Here is a 22,662-nt window from a genome sequence, read left to right as displayed (position 1 = left end):
AAGTGCTAACCAAGGGGAGCAAAACTGCTGAGGGTCTATACAAGGTATTTGGAATTTAAGCTGGTTAAGAACTCGGTGAGGACTGAGGGAAGTGAGAAAGAGTAAAAGAGTGGTAGAAATCAATGGATTTGTGGTGTGGAAGAACTACTGAAGTCAAATAGAGGGAATGAACTAGAAAGTTAGGAGGTGTAAGAGAGAGATGAATGCTTGAGATTAAAGTTTTGGAGGGCCTTGCAATTATTGGTAATGATAATGTCAATAATATGATCACAGGAATGAGTGGCTGAAGGAGAATGGAAGCAAGATAATAAGAAAAGCCCAAGAAACTGAAATGTCAGCATGTTGGAACAATAATCTTTGTAGACAGTGAAATCAACAAAAATTAATACATGATGAGTCAGAGTAAAAGTGAGGCATGAGAAACATGATGGAACCACCCAGAGGTGAGCAAAACGACAACCATGTGAGGACGGCAGAGGTTAGTCTATTCACATGAAATTCAAAGCTGAAGAGCTATCTCAAGGAAGAATTCCTGGAATTAGAAATGAGGAGCTATGAAGACAGACACCAGAGGAATCATAAAATACAAAAGAATAAAGTATTTATTAACACTAAAGAAGCTCAGTCTAGTACAAGACTAATGATCAACATACATCATTACATACAGCACAACAATGTCTACACCTGCGTAAGGCAGGTCCTCCTGAAAGCCCAGGGCAGGGATCAGAGAAGTTTCACAGAAGTTTAGAAGATGTGGTATGTGACCTAAGTGTTTAAAAATGAATAAGAACAAAAGGCCCTCAAGGAAGGGAGGTGCTACAAGATAGGCAAAGGAGAGAGATATGAAAAAAACATGAAACATTCTAAGAAATGCAAACAGTTCAATGTGATTAAGGGCAGAAAGAGTATGAAATGAGTATGAATTAATGCGTCTAAAAGAGTCAGGATAAATGACTTAACAGGTATACCAAGGCCACAACTTTTTTCTCTACACAAATGATATGAATCATAAATCATATCATATTCATAAATCATTAATTTATGAATAAATAAAACTGTTGACAAGAAATCTTCATAAAAGCTTCTAATAGGGAACTGAATTAATGGATTTGAGTTTCATCTTCTATTCCTTACTTTGAAGGAGGTGCTAGAAAACAAATAATAAATAGCCAGCTGCTTTATACTGATTAACCAACTTTTAGAGAATCAATTACTTCAACATACAAAAATTTATGAAAATTATCGTAACCTTCAAATCCATGATTAAAAATGTATCAAAGAAATCTGTGTACAACTGAGATTTTTTAAAACATATGAATAGAGTTCAAACATCAATGCATTGATTATAAACTTCTTTGTAACATGTATACATATAAACATATATGCATGAAATTACATATATAAATATAAGCTGCTTTTCCACTTAAGAGAACAATATTATACATGAATGTATAAACAATAATAACTGGTATATACAACTTTTATAAATGATATAACTTAGAATTCCATATCACATTGGGAAAGATGTCTCACTAGGTAACTGTTGCTAGATTTCCTCTGTCTCCATTTTTACTTTAGCAGTTATAATCTCATGGAAAGAATACTGCACTTGGGAGCCAAAGAACACATATTCAAGTGCTGGCACTGGCACTTATGAACTACTATTAAGCAAGTCAATTAACTTTTCTCTGCCTAATTTACAAAACAGAAATCAAAAATTCACATTTCATGATTCATTAAGATTTTTGTGAAGTACTGTATCTGAAAGAGCTTTGTAAACCATAATGAGCTATAAAATTGTTCAGTTACAGACTTCTAAACATTGGTAAAATAGGACTAAGAGCCTTCAGGTAACCTGCTGCCCCTCCCCTGCAAAATGAAGCACAATTAAAACCTGTGATGACAAATCTGATAGACTTTGATAAGCATGTCTCACCACCTCTCTTCATAACCTTACCTTCGAATGAGCAGGCCCTCTTTCTTTCAGAAGTTTATACTGGGGTTGGACTCTATTGAAACGGGCTAACTCATTTACCAGACACATTGGAGTTTTCTCTTTGGGGTTTGCCATTTTATCTTGGAGAGAAGCTGTAAATAAAAAGGCTGTAAAGTTTTTGTGAAGAATGACTTTACAAAATGGATGAAAAGCTAGTTTTGACTTTTTTCGATTGAAGTTAGATTGTAAATTTGAATTAAATTATTTTCATGAATTTTATATAAAAAAAATCAAATCATCTACAGTCTTCCATTACATGCAACAGAAATATGTATCACATTTTAAACAGTATATTAAGGTAACTTTCTCCCTAAGTACCTAAGTTGCCCTCTCTCTATTTTTTGATAACAACATGCTTAAAGATTTTTAAATTATATTGTAATAATTTTTAATTTATAACTTCCCTTTCCTCTCAAAAAAATTTTATAATAAACACAATTCTCCCAATTCTTATTACCATAAAACTAAATTCTTTCTACCTTCTTAAATCATTTTTTCCAGTTTATTTCTTCAGAAATCTCTACACCCAACATGGGGTTCAAACTCATGACCCCAAGATCAAGAGCTGCATGCTCTACCAACAGCCAGCCAGGTGCCCCAACCTTTTTTATCTTTTGGTCTGATTTTTTTTCCTTCTAATTTTGAGGCAGCATATTAACTGTAAGAGCTCTAGACTTGGGAATCAAGTCTAAGTACTAGCTCTTCCAACTATTATTTTTTAGCAACTTCCTTTTCTTTTTATTTTCTAACGAAATTTTAAAAGAAGCAAAAAGGATAATTTAACCAATGTCTGTGTCCCTACCACCTAGAACTGAAATCAGTTTTTCCATGACTGTTTTAATTTTATTAAAAGAAAAGTATTATATTCCAGTTAAGCTCCCTTTATCCTTTCCAGAAACCACTACTATATGAATTTAGAATATATCCCTCTGGGAGGCACCTGGGTGTCTCTGTCAGTTAAGCATCCGACTTCGGCTCAGGTCATGATCTCGCAGTTTTTGAGTTCCAGCCGAGCATCGGGCTCTGTGCTGACAGCTCAGAGCCTGGAGCCTGCTTCAGATTCTGTCTCCGTCTCTCTCTCAAGATTAAGTAAACATTAAAAAAAAAATTCAGAATATATCCCTCTGGGATATTTTAAAATACGTTTATATATGCATGCATGTATGTCCACGAAAAAATATATAGTCTTGATATACATGTATACATATACACGTGGTTTTGTAGTCACATTAATAGTAATATTAACATAATTTAACATAATAGTAATCACATAATATTAACATAATTTTCATAACTTACTTTCTTCAATCTTCAATTATGTTTTTGATATTATAACATATAAATCCATTGCATTACTTTTAACTGCTGTATAATTTCCATCACAGGGAGCCTAGGCGGCTCAGTCAGTTAAGCCTCCAATTTCGGCTCAGATTATGATCTCCTGATTCGTGGGTTCAAGCCCCACATCAGGCTCTGTGCTGACAGCTCAAAGCCTGGAACCTGCTTCGGATTCTGCGTCTCTCTCTCTCTGCCCCTCCCCACTCACATTCTGTTTCTCAAAAATATATAAATGTTAAAAATAAAAAAATACTTAAAAAATAATAATTTCTATCACAATATCATATCGGTTTTTTAATCCCTTCCCCTACTAAAAGACACTTAGGTTGCTTCAATTCTTTACTCTTACGAGTTAAAACATGTTGCCAAATGGCACGCAGAGTGAGTATACCACGTTACCTTCCCCTAGCAGTATGAGAATTACCACTTCCCCTCAAACCTGAATGGTCAGGCATTTTAATTTTTGATAATCTGATATTTGACATTTTTTGTTATCCCCATTATTATTTTAATTTGCATTCCCATTTTCCTAGTGAAGATAATCATCTTTTCATATTATTGATCATTTGGGCCTCCTTTTTTGGGAATTGCTTCCATCTTTTTTTTTAATTGATTATTTTATATATTATTATTTACCAATCTTTGCTTTCTATGTCTTATTTAAGAAATCCTTCCCTAACCTGTAAGGTCTTAATGATTCTTACTTAATTAAACTAAGCCTTCTACGCTTCACCCATAAAATAAGGGTAATAAATCTATCCTACTTAACCCCCAGATTATCTTGACGTTAAGATTTTTAAATGTATAGTAATCTAAATACTACAGCTTCAAATTATTTTCCTAATGCTATATTAAATTACTTTATCCTATATTATTCCTTCATCTCATTTATAGACACATTAACTGCTTTTTAGTTTTCTTTCATCCCCTACAAATCAGTACTAAGCAACACTTTAAAATCTAAGCATAAAACACGCAAGTGGATTACTTTCTGCCCAATAAAACTGTAGCCACCATGTGTGGAGCATACATTAAATGAATGGAAATAGCTGGTTTTAGGAACTTTATCTATAAACTTTCTGTGGCAAGTTTAATGGACAAAACAGTATTCTCTTAACTTTTTAATACTCTTTATAGGACCAATAATTTAGTACAATAATTTGATCACAATCATTACAGTTAAGAAATTATTTGATTAAAAAACTACATAAATACCTAGTAAGGCACAAGTAAAAGAGAACCTAAGCAACCACCTGTAGGACCAATACAGCTGGCAGCTGATTCTACAATTAAACCACACCCTATGTGGCCTGCAAAACAAAAAAGCAAAAAACAAAAACAAAATAAAAAACAGTAATTATTACTTTTTGGAACAGCACAAAAAAGACAAGAGTAAGTCAAGAGAGGTTTGAGGAAATCTGCATCTTACTTATTCCACCGTGAATTTTATAAATTGTACCAGAAAGTCAGTCACTATATAAAATACAAAGTGACCTGGACCACAACTAATTTCAGTCCTTACATACCATGGCATTAAATAACTCAAGTACAATAGATAACACAGATAACTGAATATCAAAAAGCAAAAGAAAAATTACAATTTGTTAAAAATGAGAAATACTAAAGTCTGATAAAAATCAGCCAATTTTCCATAACAGTTTAATAGCATTTATACTACTATACAATTTTCATAACTCAACAATGCTACACATTCACCTTCTACAATGCAAAAATTATTAGCAGCACAGCAAGCATAATGTTACAATTTTATAGTGAAAAATTTTAATAGCATAGGCTTTTAATATATTAAAATGTGATTAAAATGGTAAGTATAGGGGCACCTGGGTGGCTCAGTCAGTTAAGTATCTGACTCTTGATTTCTGCTCAGGTCATGATCTCGCACTTTGTGAAACAGAGGCCTCACATAGGACGCTGCACTGCCAGCTTGGGATTCTCTCTCTCGCTCCCTCTCTGCCTTTCCCCTGCTTGCACACTCTCTCACTCTCAAAATAAATAAACATTTTTAAAAAATGGTAAGTTTATAGCTCTGTATACTTGTTTGGTTAGAAAACCCGATCTAAATCCTTTAAGAAAAGTACCAACTAATAACATGGTGTTAAACTTACATTCCATTAACTTTGATTCTCTGCTTCATAAAAAGAACATGCATCCAGTAAAAGATTTTAATGTATAACTGAGGTTTTGGTGTGAAAGGTATGCAAATGCACGAAGGATCTCACTTAGGTAAAGCTTTATAACTAAAATTCAAAGGTTTAAACTTATTAAATTTACAACTAATTAGTCCTAGTTGTAACTGTTTATTTTACAAAATGGTTAGAACTTTATTTTGAATAGATATTCCTCTATCTAATCAGAAATCTTATTAGTATTAACTACTTGACAGAGTAGAGCAATAATTAAAAGTTAGACCAAAATTTTAATAAAGCATTTATCAAACTACAAAACAAATTGGTCTATAAAAGTTGAGATCCACAAATTAGCTTTCTATCTAACTTTTTAGAAAAGTCAACATTGCAAAAAGTGAGAAATACATACACTGTTGCACACAGGTATACATTTTCAAGAGACCTAAGAATGTCCTCCCTGAAGATATTTTGAAATAGGCTTCAAGTCAGTTAGGTGGCTGGAACAGAAGTCTACTTAGAAGTAAATAAAATTAATGATAATGGGCATTGAGGAGGGCATTTATTGGGATGAGCACTGGGTGTTGTATGTAAGCCAATTTGACAATAAATTAGATTTTTAAAAACGTTTTAAATTAAAAAATAAAATATTTACCTCATATGCAAAAAAAATAATTAAATTACATTAATGATAATGGATTTCACAATCTAAGTCTTGACCATTTTGAGAGAGCAACTGCCCTATGATGGTTAGGATCCTGTTTGGACATCTCTGCCACTTACTGATAGCTATATGATTTTGAGAAAGTACCGAAAACTCACTTTCCTAGACAGCAAAACAGAAATAGTTGTTTTTATACTACTATATAATAGTATGAGTTGAATGAGATGATGCAAGACACACAATGACAAGAATCTATTATTATTCTGATTAAAAACAATTTGTTAAAACATCATCAAATTATGAAAACATTGATACAGTTTTTATAAACCCTTTTTCACAGCCTTCCAAACTAAAATATTCTAGCTTAAAATGTTCTAGGGTCACCTGGGTGGCTCAGACAGCTAAGAGTCCAACTCTTGGTTTTGGCTCAGGTTATGAATTTCACAGCTCGTGGGATCAAGCCCTGCATCAGGCTCTGCACCCACAGAGCCTACTTGGGATTGTCTCTCCCTCTCTCTCTGCCTCTTCCTTGTTCTCTCTCTCTCAAAAAATAAACTTAAATCTGTTAGGATACACTGATTTTATTCATACAAATAGACTTCTTTAACATTCTGTAAGAAACATGTATTTGTTATGTTTCCATTGACTTATAACATCAGAAGTTTGTTTCCTCTGAAAAATTCCCAGCTGTGATATAAAAAAACATTTTTGTCATATTTGTTTTGGAATATTCTATTTTTGTTGATATGAAATTTGTTTACATGTAATTCTCCATAACTTTGGTAAGTAACACTGGTAAATAGATATTTAACAGTACCAGCACAGGCAACAAAAAGTAGATATACTCTATTCTTTTTGAGATATACCCTACTTTTTATATCTTTATAAAATGTCCTCTCTGGGACTTAAATCTTCACACTATATGAAAATAATGTAGCTCAGACTTTTCAATCAACAAGCAAAAATCCCTGTCCCAAAAGAGCTCAGAAGGGTACAAGAAACAGATACATATAATAAACAAATACAATACTACAATGTAAGTGCTACAATAAGGCTGTTACAGGGACTTCTTAGGTGGAGGAGGGATTAAAAGGCAGGTTTTAAGAGGTGGTGATTATATTAAAGAAAGTGGGAATTCACCAAGCTAGCAAGGGGAGAAGAGAGAAAGACAATCCGAGCCTGTCTAAGCACACATGCAGGAGAAAGCACAGAAAACATCACATTCCATCAAATACAAGTAGATCATTAGCAGAAAATAGAATGCATAGAAGGAAAGCGCAGAAATAACTGACCAGAATCCATCAAAACACCAAAAGTTTCCTAAGCCAGAACTCACAATAGCAACATTTTTAAAGTAGTTAAATTGCAGCCAGAGCTGTTGCTAATAAAGTCTTGGTCTACCTCACCTGCCAAGGCAAGTCTCTCCACAGAAGAATCCGTTTCCATCCCTGGTCCCAGAAATGACTTGGACACAGTGTCTATGTCTCTTTGCTGGCTTCCCTTCCCCTATGCCCTGCTATTGGAAGTGACTCATCCTAATTCCCAAGTAAATAAAGGGGGGGAAAAAAAAACACAGAGTCAAAAAAGCAAAGATATTTACCTTCTACAGGTTCTTGCCTTCTAGGAGAAATAGAATTACTTATCCATATTTATAACTAAAACAAACCTTATAACTTCAAATTAGACTATAACCTAAGGTTGTCCAAGCAAAATCACTATCCAAGAATCAAACTCCTCTGATATAATTGCCTATTAGGGAAAAATTTAAGTTCCTACCTCATATAAACACAAAAATAAATTCCCTAAGTATTAAAATGCAAATATAAAAATAGGGCAAAAGCACAAGAAACTTTGGCTAAATACTTGTCACAATCCTGTAAGGCAGAAGGCTTTTCTAGATAAGAAGAGAAACCTAGAAGCCACAGTGGGATAAACTGACAGATTTAACAACATAAAAATATAAAACTTCCATAGAGCAAAATGTACCATAAATGATGCTAAAAATGTCTACAAACTGGAGAAATACTTGCAACATGTAAAGAAAAATTGTTTAACAACTATAAAATACAAAGATGATATGAATTGATTTTTTAATCCAATAGGAATAGGGACAAAGGTATGCACAATCAACTCACAATATAATTTGAGTGAACACATCTATTCAGAAAACTAACGTCTAAACAAATAAAAAATCGAATTCCAGTGAAATGTAACTTACCATATTAAACTGATATATATGAAAAAATGATCATGTAAGTATTGGCCAGGATGTGGGAAAATGGATGCAAACTCTACTGATGCAAATATAACTTAGTACAAACCTTCTAGTGAGCAATCTGACAATACTGTTTATAGTTTCATTTGCATCTATCTTTAAAACAGCAATTCTGCAGACTCACATAAAATATACACAGTGACAATCTGTATAGCAAGACTGTATTACCAAGAATTATAAACAAGCTAAATATTTACCTATCAATAAGTCACACCAAAAGTAGGGAACGATTTATAGTGTAAAAGTCTTACACTCTAATTGTTGTTGTCCTTTCTAGTCTTTATAGGGTCACCACGGTTCTGTAAACAAGAAGATGCTCAAGAACCTAACTTAAAGCAGGCCGTGTCATGTCTACAATCCCTAACTTTTACAAAGGAAGCCACCTTGGGATTTAAACACAGCTAAAATATGGTAGCCTTACCAACATGTGATACGGTCAGCCTTCATAACTTTAGTCATTCTAATAGCTGTGTAATGGTATCTCACTGTGGTTTTAATTTGCATTTCCCTACTGACTACTGATGTTGATCATCTTTTCATCTTTGACACACTCTCTGTATTTATCCTATAGTGAAGTGTCCACCTGAATATTTTACCCATTTTTAATTAGGTTATTTTTCTTATTGTTTTATTTGTAGAGTTCTTTATATAATCCAAATATGAGTCATTAATCAGTTATATGTTTCACAAAGATTTTCTCCCACAATGTGTCATCTCTTTTCATTCTCTTACCAGTGTCTTTCGAAGAGCAGACTTTAATAAAATCTAGTTTATCAACTTATCCATTTATATATTATGCTCTTGGTGTTGTATCTAAGAAATCATTACCTAGTTCAGGGCTCTAAGATTTTCTCCTAAGTTTTCTTCTACAAGCTTTATAGTTTTAGGTTGCACATTTAAGTCCCTGAGCCATTTTGAATTAATTTTCATATATGTTGCAAAGTATGGATTCAATTCCATTTTTTATATATCAATATCCAATGCTCAAGCAGTATATGTGAAAAACACTTGTATTTTTTCCACTGTATTGCTTTTTATGGCTTTGTCAAAATCAATTATTTACATCTAAGTGGGCTTACTTCTGGACTACCTCTTATGTTTCATTGATTTATTTGTCTATCTTTATGCCAATGCTATTTTTACTGCAGCTTTATGGTATTTCTTTTTTAACTTTTTTTTTTACCACTTATTTATTTTAAAGAGACAGAGAGAGGCAGAGCATGAGCAGGGGAGGGGGAGAGAGAGAATCTGAAAGCAGGCTCCAGGCTCTGAGCTGTTTGTTAGCACAGAGCCTGACGCAAGGTTCAAACCCATGAACTGCAAGACCATGACCTGAGCTGAAGTCAGACGCTCAACCGACTGAGCCACCCAGGCGCCCCTATAGTATTTCTTGAAATTAGGTAGTATTGTCCCCCAACACTGTTCTTTTTCACATTTATTTTGGCTATTCTAAATTCTCATATTTACATATGAATTTTATTTTAGGCAAACATGCCTGCAAAAATTAGAGAAGTCCCTTGAATCTATAGATTAATTTGGTGAAAATCAACATTTTAACAAAGTTGAGTTTTCCAACTCATGTACAAGATATACAACTAATTCTCATTACTGGAATAATAATATCTAATGATAATTATGTTCTAGAATGTCACCATGAACAGTGAATTATCAAATACTAAACCATTGCTGCTAGAGGAAAGACAGGTTCCTACATACCTCTGGTCATGACATTGTTCTCAATCAATACATAACCTAGTTTTATGTGTGTTTCTGGTTGAAGACCTCCTATCTAGTATATATCGTTGATTCATTAACACTAAACTCAGAGCTGACAGCACTGTAACCTTTGCCTGAACAAAGCTTATCTAAATACATGTATCTTCTCCATAAGGTACCTTACAACTTTCTTATGCTTAGGAAGACTACAAAGCACTTCCATGCTTAGGAGCCATTTTAAACAGCTAAATCACCAACAAAAAAACCCACAAAAATGCTAAAAATGTGGCACTAAATAAACCAAGGACACCTGCTTAATGCATGACAGCTAGAACAAGAAAACAGAATGTCACCTTGTTCATCCTGAATTCAGACTGAGCATATCGGGCAACTCAAATTTTGTGCCACTCTGCAAAGCACTCCAAGTATTGATTTGGGGATTAGAAATAAATTTCAGCAAATAGGTCAACTCAAAACACAGAATCTGTGGAGCGCCTGGGTGGCTCAGTCGGTTAAGCGTCCAACTTCGGCTCAGGTCATGATCTCATGGTTCCCTGGTTCGAGCCCCACATTGAGCTCTGTGCTGACAGCTCAGAGCCTGGAGCCTGCTTCAGATTCTGTGTCCCTCTTTCTGCCCCTCACCCACTCGCACTGTCTCTCACTGTCTCTCAAAAATAAACATTAAAAAGAAAATACAGGGGGGGCGCCTGGGTGGCTCAGTCGGTTGAGCGACCGACTTCAGCTCAGGTCATGATCTCGTGGTTTGTGAGTTCAAGCCCCGTGTCAGGCTCTGTGCTGACAGCTTGGAGCCTGCTTCTGATTCTGTGTCTCCCTCTCTCTCTCCTCTCCCCAGCTCATGTTCTGTCTCTTTCTGTCTCAGAAATAAATAAACATTTAAAAAAAATTTTTTTTAATAAAAAATAAAAAGAAAATACAAAATCTGTGAAAAAGGAACAACTGTATCTCTCAATTTATTTCAGTATCCTTCGCTTTCTCTCAACAGTATTTTGTAGTTCTCAATTTTCTTTAACATATTTTGTTAGATTAATCAGTATTTCATATTTTTGTATTGTTGTAAATGGTATTTTTTACTTGAACTTCTGATTGTTCCTTGCTACTTTATAGAAACACAACTGATTTTTGTATATTAATCTTGTGTCCTTAAACTCATTCAACTGGTGCTAATAGTATTGTGAGATTTTTACATATACAGTCAGGTCATCTGTGAATAAGAATAGTTTTATTCCTTCCTTTCTCATGTGAATAACATTTTTTTTTTCTTCCCTGATTGCACTAGCTAGAACCTCAGGGCAATATTCAATAAGATGGTAAAAGTAAACATCTCTCTCTTCTTCCTGATATCATAAAGAAAGTATTTAACCTTTCACCAGTAAGTACAATGTCAGCAAATTAGGTTTGTCATGAATGTCCATTATCAGATTGAGGAATCCCACTTCTATTCTTAGTTTTGTAAAGGTTTTTTTTTTTTTTTTCAATCAGGAAGGTTACTGGATTAGTCAAGTGATTTTTCCACACCATGATTTTTACTTGTTAGTTTGTAAATATGGTGAATTATATGGGTTTTTTTGAATGTTAAACCAACCTTGCATTCCTGGGATAAACCCCAAGTGGTCATGACATATTAACCTTTTAATACACAGTTGAATTTGATTTGCTGAAATTTGGCTTAAATGTTTTGCATCTGTGCTTGCAAGTAGTATTATTCTAAAGTTCTCTTATAATGTCTTTGTCTGGTTCTGGTTCCCCAGCAATGCTGGCATCATAGGCTTTGGAAAATATTCCCTCCACTTCAAATATTTTAGAAAAGATGATATAGAAATGATAGTATTTCTTCCTATAGTGTTTTGTGCAATTCACCAATGAAACTAGTTGGACCTAGAGTTTTCTTTGTGGGCAGACTTTTAACTACAATTTCAATTTCTTTAAATCATAGGGAGCTATTCAGATTATCTACTATTTTCTTCTGCTTCCTTTGAGATTAAATTACTCTTCTTTTTTCTAGTTTTTTAAGATAGAAGCTGAAGTCATTTGAGATTTGTCTTCTTTTCTAATACAGATATTTAGAGCTATAGATTTCCCTCTGTTTTAGCATTATCTTTTAAAATGCTGTTTCTATCCTCATTCAGTTTAAAATATTTACCAATTTCTTTTTTGATTTCTTCTAACAATGGATTATTTATAAACATGCTATTTAATTTCCAAACATTTGGGAAATTTTCCAAGGATCTTTCTATTAATGATTTCTAATTTAATTCCACTGTGGTCTGGGAGATTCTTTATGAATTCAATCCTTTTGAATTTATTGACACTTCTTTTATAGCCCAATCATGGCAAATATAGAATATCTTGGTAAATGTTCAGTGTAAACTTCTGAACAAATGTATTTTCTGCTCTTCTTGAGTAGAGTGTTCTCTAAATCCAGTTAGGTCAAGTTCAACTGAATTCTCAACTCAACAACTCAACTGTATCTTTGGTAATTTTCTGCCCACTTGTTATATCAATTATTGAGAGGGGTGACTGAAATCTCTGGCTATAATTGTGAATTTCTCTTTGCATTTCTGTTCATTTTGTTTTGCATGTTTTGAAGCTCGGTTTAAGTGTATAAACATTAAGCCTGCTATGTCCTCTTGATTAAATGACCCCATTATTATGAAGTGATCTTCTTTACCCCAGATAATACTGAAAGTTCCTTCGTCTGAAATTAATAAACTCAGTCCAAGTTTCTTTCAACTAGGTTAACATGTTACATCTTTTTCTACTTTTTTACTTTTAATCTATTTGTGTTTATAGTTAAAAGTACTTCTCATAGACAAGTAAATGGTTGGATCTTTTTATTCAATCTTGGCCTTTAAATACGGATGTTTAAAATATTTATATTTGTACTTAATATGGTTATTCATTATAACATATCATCTTACTATTTATTTTATACAGTATTTGTCCCAAATGACCTTTTTTCCCTTTTCATGTTGTCATGACTTCTATTATATTAATTTCTGCATGATTAAATTCTACTTTGGCTTATTAGTTATGACTGTTTTCCTATTTTAGTGGCTGCATTAGAGTTTACAATATAGATCTCTAACTTATCACAGTCTACCTTTAAATGATCTACCATCTAATGTAGAGTATAAGAATCTCTATATTTCCTTTTTTCCCTCAGCCTTTATGCTGTTATCTGGCATTTTACTTTTATGTATGTTATAAACCATACAATAGCTTGTTAATATTTTTACTTTAAGCAAATATATTTTAAAGAGATTAAATAAGAAACAAATTCTAGGGGCTCCTGGGTGGCTCAGTCAGTTGAGTGACTCTTGATTTTGGCTTAGGTCATGATACTAGGGTCATGGAATCAAGCCCCATGTCAGGCTCTGTGCTGAGCATGAGCCTGCTTGGGATTCTCTCTCTCTCTGCCCTTCTGCCCCTCTCCCCCACTCACACTCTCTAAAATAAAATCCTTTAAAAAAAAATAACAAATTCCATATATTTACCCAAGTAGTTACCATTTCTTGTGGGTCTTTTGGCTTTGTTTTTATTTTTATTCAACTGGTATCACTTTCCTGCTGTCTGTAGGACATACTTTAAAATCTTCCTAAAGCGGGGGGGGGGGGGGGGGAAGAGGGTGTTAGCAATTAATTTCTTCAGCTTCTCTGTGTTTGAAAATAAATTTTCAACATCTTTGTTTCTGAAACATATTTTTGCCAGGTACAGAATCCTAGGTTGATTTTTTTCATCTTTCAATACATTAAACATATTATTCCACTGTTTTCTTGCTTATATTGTTTCTGACAAGAAATCTAATGTCATCTTTATCTTTGTTCCTATGCACACAAATTGATCATGTCTATTTTTTCTCTGACTTTTAAGATTTTCTCTTTATCATTTGTATTTGGTAATTTGATTATGATAAGCCTCGGGGTAGTTTCCTTTATATTTCTTAAACTTGGTAGCTCATTGAACTTCTTTATGGTTGTATCTTAATAAAATTTATTTGGAAAGTTCTGGTTTATGGTTTCATCTTAATAAAATTTATTTGGTGGCACATGGGTGGCTCAGTCAGTTAAGTGTCTGACTTCAGCTCAGGTCATGATCTCATGGTTCATGGGTTCGAGCCCCACACTGCGTTCTGTACTGACGGCTCAGAGCCTGGAGCCTTCTTCAGATTCTTTGTCTTCCTCTCTCTCTTTGCCCTTCCCCCACTTGTGCTCTGTCTCTCTCTGTCTCTCAAAAATAAAACGTTAAAAAAAAGTTTAAAAAAATAAATAAAAATAAATAAATAAACATTAAAAGGTATTTGAAAAAACTTACTTGGAAAGTTTTTGGCAACTACTTCTGGAAGTATATACACACTTAATCTTTTTCCTGCAAGATCTAATCTGTGATTTATCTCATCCACTACACTTTTCATCTCAGATGTAGTTTTTATCTTTAAAAGTTCTATATGGATCTTTTTGCATCTTATATGTTTCTTACTTTCTGAACATATGGAATATAATTATAACAAATAGTTTTAAAATCCTCAGCTAATTCTATCATCTGTATCAATTCTGTGCCCCCATGATAGATTATTCTCATGTTTTTATGTTCCTGTGCATCTATGGGAATCTTTAACTGAATGACACGTACTTGTGTGCTGGTGTTTCCCAGCCCTATAAATATTCCTGAACTTTGTTCTGGGATGCAGTTAAGTAACTTGGAAATATATTGTTTCTTTCAAGACTTGCTGTTATAATTTGCAACTCAGTTCCAAAGCAACATCTCCTCAACCAGGGGAATGTGGCAAGCTCCACACCTCAGTTGCCACTGTTTGTGCCACATCCTGGTAAGTCTCTCAATGCAACAGACTAGGGCAATTGCAGGCTCACCTCACTTGTTTCTTATCACTCAGAGATCCCTGACTCTCATTGCTTCACATGCAGTGTCTTCAGAACTGTTATTTTATGTACTTAGTTTTATGGAACAGGGAGTTGTTTCATGATAAGTATAAATAAAGTCCCTATTACTACATATGAGCCAGATGCAATCTGTACTTTTAGTCTATCTTTATCTTTACATTCAAAGTTTCTCAACACCATATATTTGACAACTGCTTTTCTAGCCAATCTGAGTATCTGCCTTTTAACTAGATTTAGATCATTTATATTTAATGTAATTATCAAAAAGAGATCTAAATATACTATTTTGCTATTTTTGTTTCATCTCCCGTTTATTCCTTTTTTCATCTTTACCTACTTTCTTGTGGACTGATTAGGTTTTAATATTCAATTCATCTCCCCTATAGCTTATAAGTTATTTTTCTTTTTTTACAGCAATTGCTCTAAAATATACACACTTCAAATAAATATTATGCCCCTTTGTATATGGTATAAGGACCTAACAATACCATACTTCCCATTCTCCTGTACCATTCTTTATGCTACTGACACCAATCTACTTCTATGTATACTATAAGCCACCAATTCATTGTTATTACTTTTGATTTAATTAATCAACTCTTTTGAATAGTTTAAAAATGCAGAAAATGTCTTACATTTACTCCATATTTTACCATTTCTTACACTCTTCATTCCTTTTCACAGATCCAAATTTCCATCTGTTAGTAATTTTTCTTTTGCCTAAATAACTTCAAGACCTCTTGCAGTGCAAGTCTGCTAAAAATAAATTCTCTCAAATTGTTTCTCAAATCATATACCTGGATAAGGAATTGACACCTGTAATACATAAAGAACCCTTACATCTCAACAACAAAAAATAAATCCCAATCAAAAAATGGGGGAGTCTTTTGGGTTTTCTATGTATAGTATTCTGTCATCTTCAGGTGGTGACCATTTTACTTATTCCTTTCCAATTTGGATGCCTTTTATTTCTTTTTCCTGCTAATTGCTGTGGCTAGGATTTCCAACACTATGTTGAATAAAAGTGGTGACAGTGGGCATCCTTGTCTTGTTCCTGATCTTAGAGGGAAAGCTTATAGCTGTTCACCACTGAGTATAATGGTAACTGTGTGTTTACTATATATGGCTTTTGTTATGTTGAGGTACATTCCCTCTGTAGCCACTTTGTTGAGAGTTTTTATCACAAATGTTTAAATTTGTCAAATGCTTTTTCTGCATCTATAAAGATGATCATGCAATTCTTTCCTTCATTTGGTTAATGTGCTGTACCATGTTGGTTGGCTTATGGATGCTGAACCATTCCTTGCACCCCTTGAATAAATCCTACTTGATCTTGGCTTATGATCCTTTCAATGTATTGTTGCATTCAGTTTGCTAACATTTTGTTGAGAATTTTTGCATCAATGTTCATATCAGTGATGTTGCCCTATAATTTTTAAAAATCTTTTATATGGTATCCATGTCTGGGCTGTTATCCAGGTAATGCTAGCCTCATAAAATGAGTTTGGAAGTATTCCCTCCTCTTCAGTTTTTTGGAAGAGTTTGAAAAGGATAGGTGTTAAGTCTTTCTAAATTTTGGTAGAAGTCACCAGCAAAACTACCTGGTCTTGGGACTTTGGCTTGTTGGGAAGTTTTCCATTACTAATCAATCTCAGCATAACTGGTTCATTCAGATTTTCTATTTCTTCATGATTCAGTCCTGGAAGATAGTTGTTTCTAGGCATTTATCCATTTCTTCTAGGCTGTCCAATTTGTTAGCATATATTTCTTGTTAGTCTCTTACCCTTTGTACTGTGGTGTCAGTTTTAATTTCTCCTCTTGCATTTTGATTTTGATGATTAGCCTTCCCTTTTTTCTTGGTTGTTAGTCTACCTAAAAATTTGTCAATGTTATCTTTTCAAATAATCAGCTCTTAGTTTTATTAATCTGTTCTACTGTTTCTCTTTCATTTAGTTCTGCTCTGATTGCTATTATTTCTTTTCTTCTACTAACTTTGAGAGCTTTATTTGTTCTTTTTTTTCTAGCTCCCTTAGGTGCAAAGTTAGATTATTGGAGATTTTTGTTTCTTGAGGTAGTCCTATATTCCTATAATATTCCCTCTTAGAACTGCTTTTGCTGTATCCCAAAGATTTTGGTATATCATAGTTCTATTTTCATTTATCTCTCAGAATTTTTCTTATTTCTTTGATTTCTTCAATGGTCGTTGGGTAGCATGTTGTTTAACCTCCCCATTTTCAAGTTTTCTTCTTGTAATTGATTTCTAGTTTCATACCATTGTAATCAGAAAAGATGCTCAATAGAATTTAATCTTTTTTAATTTACTGAAGCTTAACTGGTGGCCTAACATGTGATCTAACCTAAAATGGCCTATGTGCACTTGAGAATAATGTTTGTTGTTGCTTTTATATAGAATGTTCTGTATATATTAAATCTATATGGTGTCATTTAAGGCTGAGGTTTCCTTATTAATTTGCTGTCTGGATGATCTATTCATTGATATAATGGGGTGTTAAAGTCCCCTACTATTTCAGTATTGCTATCAATTTCTCCCTTTAGATCTGTTAATATTTGCTTGATAAATCTTGATGTTCCTATGTTGGGTCCATATATATTTATTATGTCTTCTTTTTGGATTGACCCCTTTATCATTATGTAATGTCCTTCCTTGTCTATTATTATAATTTTTGTTTTAAAGTCAATTTTCTTTGCTAAAAGTGTAACCGTACTGCTTTCTTTCATTTTTTTTTAATAAGCTCTATGCCCACCATGGGGCTTGAACTCATTACCCTAAAATCAAGAGTTGCATGCTCCACCACCTGAGCCAGCTAGGCATCCTTCCAGGTTTCTTTTAATTCCTATTTACATGGAATATCTTTCTCTATCCTTTCATTTTTAGTCTGTGTATGTCCTTATTTCTGAAGTGAGACTCTTGTAGGCAGCATATAGATGGGTCTTGCTTTTTTTTTTTTTTTTAAATCCATTCAGCCACTGCATCTGTTGGTTGGAGAGTTTAGGCCATTTACTGAAGGCAACTATTGATAGGTATGTACTTTTTTCAATTTTGTTCAGTCTACTGGCTGTTTTCATAGTTCCTCTGTTCCTTTCTTCTTTCTCTTCCACTGTGGTTTGATGGCTTTCTTTAGTGTTCTGTTCATCTTCCTTCTCATTCACTTTTGTGTATTTATTGTAACTTTTTGTTTTGTGGTTACCATGAAGTTCATATATAACTTACTATGTATATAATGGTCTGCTTTGAATTGATAGCAATTAAATTTGCACATATTCCAAAACACATTTTCTCCACCCTGCCCACGTTTTATATTTTTCATGTCATGTTTTACATCATTTCATTCAGTCTTTAACTAATTACCATAGTTTTATTTAATTTTACTATTTTTCTTTTTTTTAATTTTCTTTTTACATTTATTTTCTGAGAGACACAGAGAGACAGAGCACAAGTTGGGGAGGGGCAGAGACAGAAGGAGACACAGAATCCATAGCAGGCTCCAGGCTCCGTAATGTCAGCACAGAGTCCAACGTGGGGCTCGAACTCACAAACCGTGAGATCATGACCTGAGCCAAAGTCAGATGCTTAACCGACTGAGCCACCCAGGTGCCCCTATTTTTGTCTTTTTTTAAGCTTCAAACTTGCTTTGTAAGTGATTGATCCACTACCTTTACTATATATTTACCTTTTCCAGAGAGATTTTTACTTTCATACATTTGCTTGTTATTCCCACCTCTTTTCAATTTAGAGAAGTCCCTTTAACATTTCTTGTAAAGCTGGTTTAGTAGTGATGAACTCCTCTAGGTTTTGATTATCTGAACAATTCTTAATCTCTCCTTCAATTCTGAATGATAACCTTACCAACTAGATAATTCTTGGTTGGCAGTTTTTTCCACTCAGCACTTTGAACATGTCATGCTGCTCTCTTCTAGCTTGCAAAGTTTCTGCTGAAAACTCTGCTGACAGCCTTATGACATTTCCCTTTTATGTAACAAGTTTTCTCCCGCTACTTTGAAGATTCTCTCTCTAATTTTAATTACAATGTACCTTGATGTGGATCTCTTTGGGTTCATTTTATTTGGAATTCTCTCATGGACCTGTATGTATATTTCGTTCCCCAGATTAGAAGTTTTCCACCATGATTTTTTCAGATAAGTTTTCTGCCCCTTTCTCTCTCTTTTCTTTCTAGGACCCAAATAAAGTGAATGTTATTCCACTTGATAGTGTCCGAAAGAAAAATCCCTTATCTTCATTTTCTTAACTTTTTTTTCTTCTTGCTAATGTGTCTACATGACTTCTATTGCTTTGCCATCCAGGTCAATGATCCAATATTCAGCTCATCCAGCTCATACAGTCTGTGTATTTTTCAGTTCAGTTATTTTACTCTTCAGCTCTGTAACTTTTGTTTGGACCTTTCTTACATTGTCTCTTTATGGAAGATCTCACTGTGTTCATCTATTCTTCTCCCAAGTTCAGTGAGCATCTTTATGACCATTACTTTAAATTCTTTATCAGGTTGGTTGTTTATCTCCATTTCATTAATGTCATTTTCTGGTGTTTTATCTTGTTCTTTCATTTGGAACATATTCTCTGTCTCTTCATTTTGCCTGACTCTTGTTTGTTTCTATGTATCAGGCAAATCAAATCACCTCTCCTAGTCTTGAAGGAGTGGCCTTGTGTAGAAGATGTCATATGTACCTCAAAAGCACAATTCCCTGTGTGGGCTGCCTGCACTGTCTACTGTGGCGGCACCATGTCTCCAGCACAGGGTGAATGAGGCTGACACCTGGCTCAGCTGCATGTGGCTGCGTGCGGCTTTCACCTGGTTGCAACACATGACTGCACTGTGGGAATGGGCAGGGTTCTCAGCTGGGTGTGCCCACTGTCTCCAGGAATTTGAGATATAGCTGCAAAGTGGTTCCCACCAGCACCAACATTAGCAAGGTAGGATGAGGTCACAAATACGGCACCTACCAATGCCTCCATCCCCAGAGAAAAGTCCCAACAGTTTCCTGACAGACGCTTTAAAATTACTAAGCGGGTCTTCTTCACAGAGGCACTTTTCAAATTGGTATTTTTGTGCTGATCCTGGGGTGAGTACATATGCTAATCCTTTAAGAGTGGGTTCTCCACTCCTATAGTTCTATGGTTTCTCTGGATATAATCCCAGTTGGTTTTCAAAGCCCAGTATTTGCATGGCTTGTCTCTGTTATGCAGGATCCAAGGACTGGGATACCTGTTATGAATCACTAACCTCTGGTTCCTCAGGGAAAAGTTTTGTATTTTTGAGTTCCCTCCTGATTATATATTACACCTGGATGTTTTTTTGTTTTGTTTTTTTGGGGTTTTTGTTTTGTTTTGTTTTGTTTTGTTTTGGCAAGATGATGTTTCTGCCTCTTCTCTCCATCTCAAGGCTGTCTTTTTTGTCCTTTGTTGTAGAAACATATGTTGTAGAAACATTATTCCATATGTAGTTGTTTATTTATTGTGGGAGGAGCAAGTTCAGGATCTTCCTACAGCACCATCTTTAATCATTCTTTAATCATTCTTCCATCTATAGGCATTTAGGCTGCTTCCATCATTTGTCTATTGTAAATAGTATTACTATGAACGTGTGTACATATATAGGAGCACCTGTTTTCAGTTCTTTTGGGTATACACCTAGGAATAGAATGGCTGGGTCATATACTAATTTTATGTTTAGTATTTTAAAGAACTGCCAAATTGTTTTCCACAGTGAATCATTTTACATTCCCACCAGCAATATACCTTTGTACATTGTTGTACCAACACTTTGCACCCTTGTACCAACACTTGTTACTGTTTTTGCCTTTTATTCTAGTCATCCTGGTGGGCATGAAGTGGTATGTCATTGTGGTTTTCATTTGCTTTTCCCTAATCACTAACAAGGTTGAGTATTTCTTCATATTGGTCATTTGTGTATCTTCTTTGGAGAATTGTCAATTTAAGTCTTTTGCCCATTTTTTAGTTGGGTTGTTTATACTTCTGTTGTTGAGTTTTCAGGGTTTTAGTTCTTATATTTAAGTCAATGATCCACTTAGAGTTAATATATCTTAAGTTTATTTATTTTGATAGAAAGGTGAGGGGGAGTAGGGGTCAGAGAGAGAGAGAGAGAGAATTGAGAATCCCAGGCAGGCTCCACACCAGCAGCAATGAACCTGACACAGAGCTCAAAGCCACAAACCATGAGATCATGACCTGAGCCAAAACCAAGAATAGGATGCTTAACCAACTGAGCCACCCAGGCACACACCCTCCTCCCAATTTGGAGTTAATATATTAATGCAGTGTGAGGTAGGGGTCTAAATGCATTCTTTTGCATGTGGGTATCTAGTTGTCCCAAAACTATTTGTTAAAGAAATTTTTCTTTCTTGCATTGAGTGGTCATGGCACTGTTGTCAAAAATCATCTGTAGATAAAGATAGATAGATAAGATAGATAGATAGATAGATAGATAATTTCTCTCCTCTCAATTCTATTCCATTGGTTTATATGTCTATCCTTATGTGAGTACCACACTGTTTTGATTACTGTCACTTTATTAATATGTTTTGAAATAGGGAAGTATGAGTCTTCCAACTCTGTTCTTTTCTAAGAATAGAGTTTTGGCTATTTGAGACCACTGCAATTTCATATGAATTTAAAAACCTGCTTTTCCAATTCTGCAAAAAAGGTCACTAGAATTCTGACAGAGATCTCATTGAATCTGTACCTTGTTTTGCATAGTATTGCCACCTCAACAATACTAAATCTTCCAATCTATAAACACATTTATTTAGATCTTCCATTTATTTAGATCTTCTTTAATTTCTTTCAACAATGTTTTATAGTTTTCAGTGTATAAATGGTTCAACTCCTTAAATTTTTGGATATTATTAAATGAACAGTTTTCTTCTTCTCCTTTTTGGATTGTTCACTGCTGGTATACAGAAACACAATTTGACTTTGTGTTTGATCCTGTACTTACAAATTTTCTGAATTTGTTTATTACCTCTAGTGGGTTTTTGTAGATTCTTTGGGATTTTCCATATATGGGATCATGTTATCTGCAAATACAAACAGTTTTACTTCTTCCTTGCCAATTTAAATGTCTTTTCTTTTTCTTGCCTAACTGCTCTGGCTATAACTCCTACCACAATGCTGAACAGCAGTGTGAAAATAGGCATCCTTGTCTTGCTTCTGATCATAGGGAAAAGTTTTGTCCTTTACCACTGAGTTGGATCCTTTACCACTGAGTTAGCTATGGGTTCTTCATAAATCCCTTTATCATACTGAAGAATTTCCCTTCTCTTTCTAGTTTTGGAGTGTTTCTATTATAAACAGGTGTTATATTTTGTCAAAAGCCTTCCATATTAACTGGTGATGTTTGTTTTTTACCCTTCATCCTACTAATGCAGGGTATGATGCAGTTTGATTTTTCTATGTTGAACTGCCCTTGCATTCCCACTTGGGTAAATCCCACTCAGTCACGGTGTATAACCATTTAAATATACTGCTGGATTTAGTTTCTTATTGTTTTCTTGAGGATTTTTACATCTAAATTCAAGGAATATTAATCTTCAGGTTTTTTTGTTTTGTTTTG

General features: G+C 34.2%; 1 protein-coding gene across 15 annotated transcripts in view; it reads right to left on the bottom strand.

The window, feature by feature from the left end:
- Positions 1-22,662, bottom strand: part of STAU2 (staufen double-stranded RNA binding protein 2) — a 305,709-nt gene that overhangs the window by 268,553 nt on the left and 14,494 nt on the right. For 5 of the 15 annotated variants that reach the window (XM_027064368.2, XM_053208298.1, XM_053208297.1 and 2 more), the window contains exon 1: positions 1,958-2,103. The exons of 7 other annotated variants lie outside the window; for them this stretch is intronic. In XM_027064368.2, coding sequence (XP_026920169.1) covers positions 1,958-2,071 — 114 coding nt within the window. In that variant the 5' untranslated portion in view covers positions 2,072-2,103. Of the gene's footprint in view, positions 1-1,957; positions 2,104-7,548; positions 7,678-22,662 lie in introns of those variants that run through there. 3 more of the 15 variants (XM_027064366.2, XM_027064367.2, XM_027064364.2) reach the window with 2 other exon arrangements.

The sequence above is a fragment of the Acinonyx jubatus genome, chromosome F2, assembly GCF_027475565.1.
Source record: "Acinonyx jubatus isolate Ajub_Pintada_27869175 chromosome F2, VMU_Ajub_asm_v1.0, whole genome shotgun sequence".
NCBI lineage: Eukaryota > Metazoa > Chordata > Mammalia > Carnivora > Felidae > Acinonyx > Acinonyx jubatus.
The sequence above is the reverse complement of the archived record's forward strand: the minus strand, read 5'-3'. Positions and strand labels throughout refer to the sequence as shown.